At 56.0% G+C, this 1939-nt stretch overlaps 1 protein-coding gene across 3 annotated transcripts in view; it reads left to right on the top strand.

Moving 5' to 3' along the window:
* The window catches only part of PPP1R1B (protein phosphatase 1 regulatory inhibitor subunit 1B), an 8804-nt gene extending 7279 nt beyond the window's left edge, over positions 1–1525 (top strand). For all 3 annotated transcript variants that reach the window (XM_008072663.1, XM_021705943.1, XM_008072667.1), the window contains 2 exons: positions 512–631; positions 741–1525. In XM_008072663.1, coding sequence (XP_008070854.1) covers positions 512–631; positions 741–790 — 170 coding nt within the window. In that variant the 3' untranslated portion in view covers positions 791–1525. The remainder of the gene's footprint in view (positions 1–511; positions 632–740) is intronic.
* Positions 1526–1939: the final 414 nt, after the last annotated feature.

Raw genomic sequence — 1939 nt, 5'->3', positions numbered from 1 at the left:
TTGTAGAGATAAGGTCTCGCCAAGTGCCCAGGCAGGTTTCGAACCTGCGGGCTCAGGCAATCCACTCACCTCAGCCTCCCAAGGCGTGGGATTACAGGCTGAGCCACCGAGCCCGGCTTAATTTTTTTTTATTTATTGTAGATACGAGGTCTTGCCACATTGCCCAGGCTGGTCTCAACTCCATGAGCTCAGCCATTCCTCCTGCCTCCACCTCCCAAATTGCTGGGATTACAGGCTTGTGCCACGACGCCCCACGCCACTGTTATATCTTGTTAAGGCCATCTACACAGTTTCCCTCTTACCATCTTCTTCAGAAAGATACCAACCAGTAAGATATCCTAGCTATGTGGCTAGTCACTGGAAGAGCTGTCCTGACCCAGGACTCTCTCCATTCTGCCATGAAGCCCTCAGAAAACTTATCCTCAGCCATCAGAGGGACTTAATTCATGCTCCAGGACAGCCAGGTGGATATGCAGAGCCTGTGTTTTTATCCTTTCTTTTCCATCCCCAGCTGGGCAGAAGACAACCTGTGCCCAGGGTCTGGAGGGGCCCTGGGAGCGCCCTCCCCCTCTGAATGAGCCCCAGAGAGATGGAAGCCCTGGGGACCAAGTGGAAGACCCAGCACTCAGTGGTGAGGCTTGGGGAGTGTGGGATGATGGGGAGGCGGGATGTTGGGGAGGCAGGGCTGGGTTCTTGGTGGGTAGGGCCAGGCCCTGAGCCCCTCTCTGCTTGCCTTGTAGAGCTTGGGGAGGGGCCTCAGTGCCCTGTCTGTCCTGAACCTGGCACATAAGCACCGAGCATCTCCCAGGAGAAATGGAGGGGACACGGCTGTTCCCCAGAAACCCACTCTGTCCTCACCCTGTCTTGTGCCCTTCCCCTCACCTGCTAGGGCTGTGGCTTCTGACTTCTAGAAGACTGAGGCTGGTCTGTATTTGCTTGTTTGCCCACCTTTGGCTGATGCCCAGAGAACCTGAGTGCTTGCTGCCTGATGCCTGCCTCTGCCAGTCATTCTTCCATTCACCCAGTGAGAGGTGGGATGTGAGAGAAAATCCCTGAAACCAAGAACAAGGATTTGCCCTTCACAATTCTACTTCCCAGATCCTCTCCCCTAAACACAGGAGACCTACAGGGCAGGACCCTAAGATCTGGGGTAAAGAGGTACTGAGAACCTGTGGGTGCCCTTCTCCATCCCCACCCCTATGGGTGATTGATTCCACATCACCACACCTCTCACCAGGGCCCAGGACTCAGGCATCTTTCTCCACAGCCTCAACGTTTTGGAAATCTTCCCCTTGTCACCCCGCTCCTCCTGGGTGCCTGGAAGATGGACTGGCAGAGGCTACTTTGTTGTGTTTTGTTTGTGCTTTGATGCCAGGAATGCCGCCTGGTCTATGTCCTTTTGGGGGGCACATAGAGAGGGAACCAGGTTCCTCTCGTCCCTTGGCTGCTCTGCCTCCTTCCCCTTCTTCCCTGACTCCAGGCCTGAATCCCTCCCGTGCTGTAATAAATCTTTGTAAATAACGGTGCTGAGACTCCTTTTTCAAGGGAAGGGGGGAGGGAAAGGGAGGCAGGGGGTCCTATATGGAAGGCTAGTGGTCATCTAAGGGTCAGGGCTTTGTCCCTGGGGTCCAGTCATCTAGTCTAGGAGTCTTCAATGCTGACAACAGGCGGGGGCACTCAGGAAGGACCACAGAAGTTCCAGCTCTTGCCGGGGATGGCTGAAGGGGGGGATGGGAAGTGGGGGAGATGGGAGAAGTCCTCCAAACCTCGCTGGATTCCTCCAAAGGACCCGTCCCCCACCCCATGGACCTCCCCTCAGGAAGTTCCCCTTTATTCCCACAGCGCCAGGCCTGTGTGGCCCGACGACGCGCGAGCTTCTTTCCATGCCGCCACCCGCGGGAAGGCACTCCTGGAGTCTAACTTTGGCCTCAGCCCCCTC

This window comes from Carlito syrichta, unplaced genomic scaffold, assembly GCF_000164805.1.
Source record: "Carlito syrichta isolate Samal-C Ts95f unplaced genomic scaffold, Tarsius_syrichta-2.0.1 Scaffold115592, whole genome shotgun sequence".
In the NCBI taxonomy this organism is placed as follows: Eukaryota; Metazoa; Chordata; class Mammalia; order Primates; family Tarsiidae; genus Carlito; species Carlito syrichta.
This window is presented reverse-complemented; position numbering and strand designations above follow the sequence as displayed.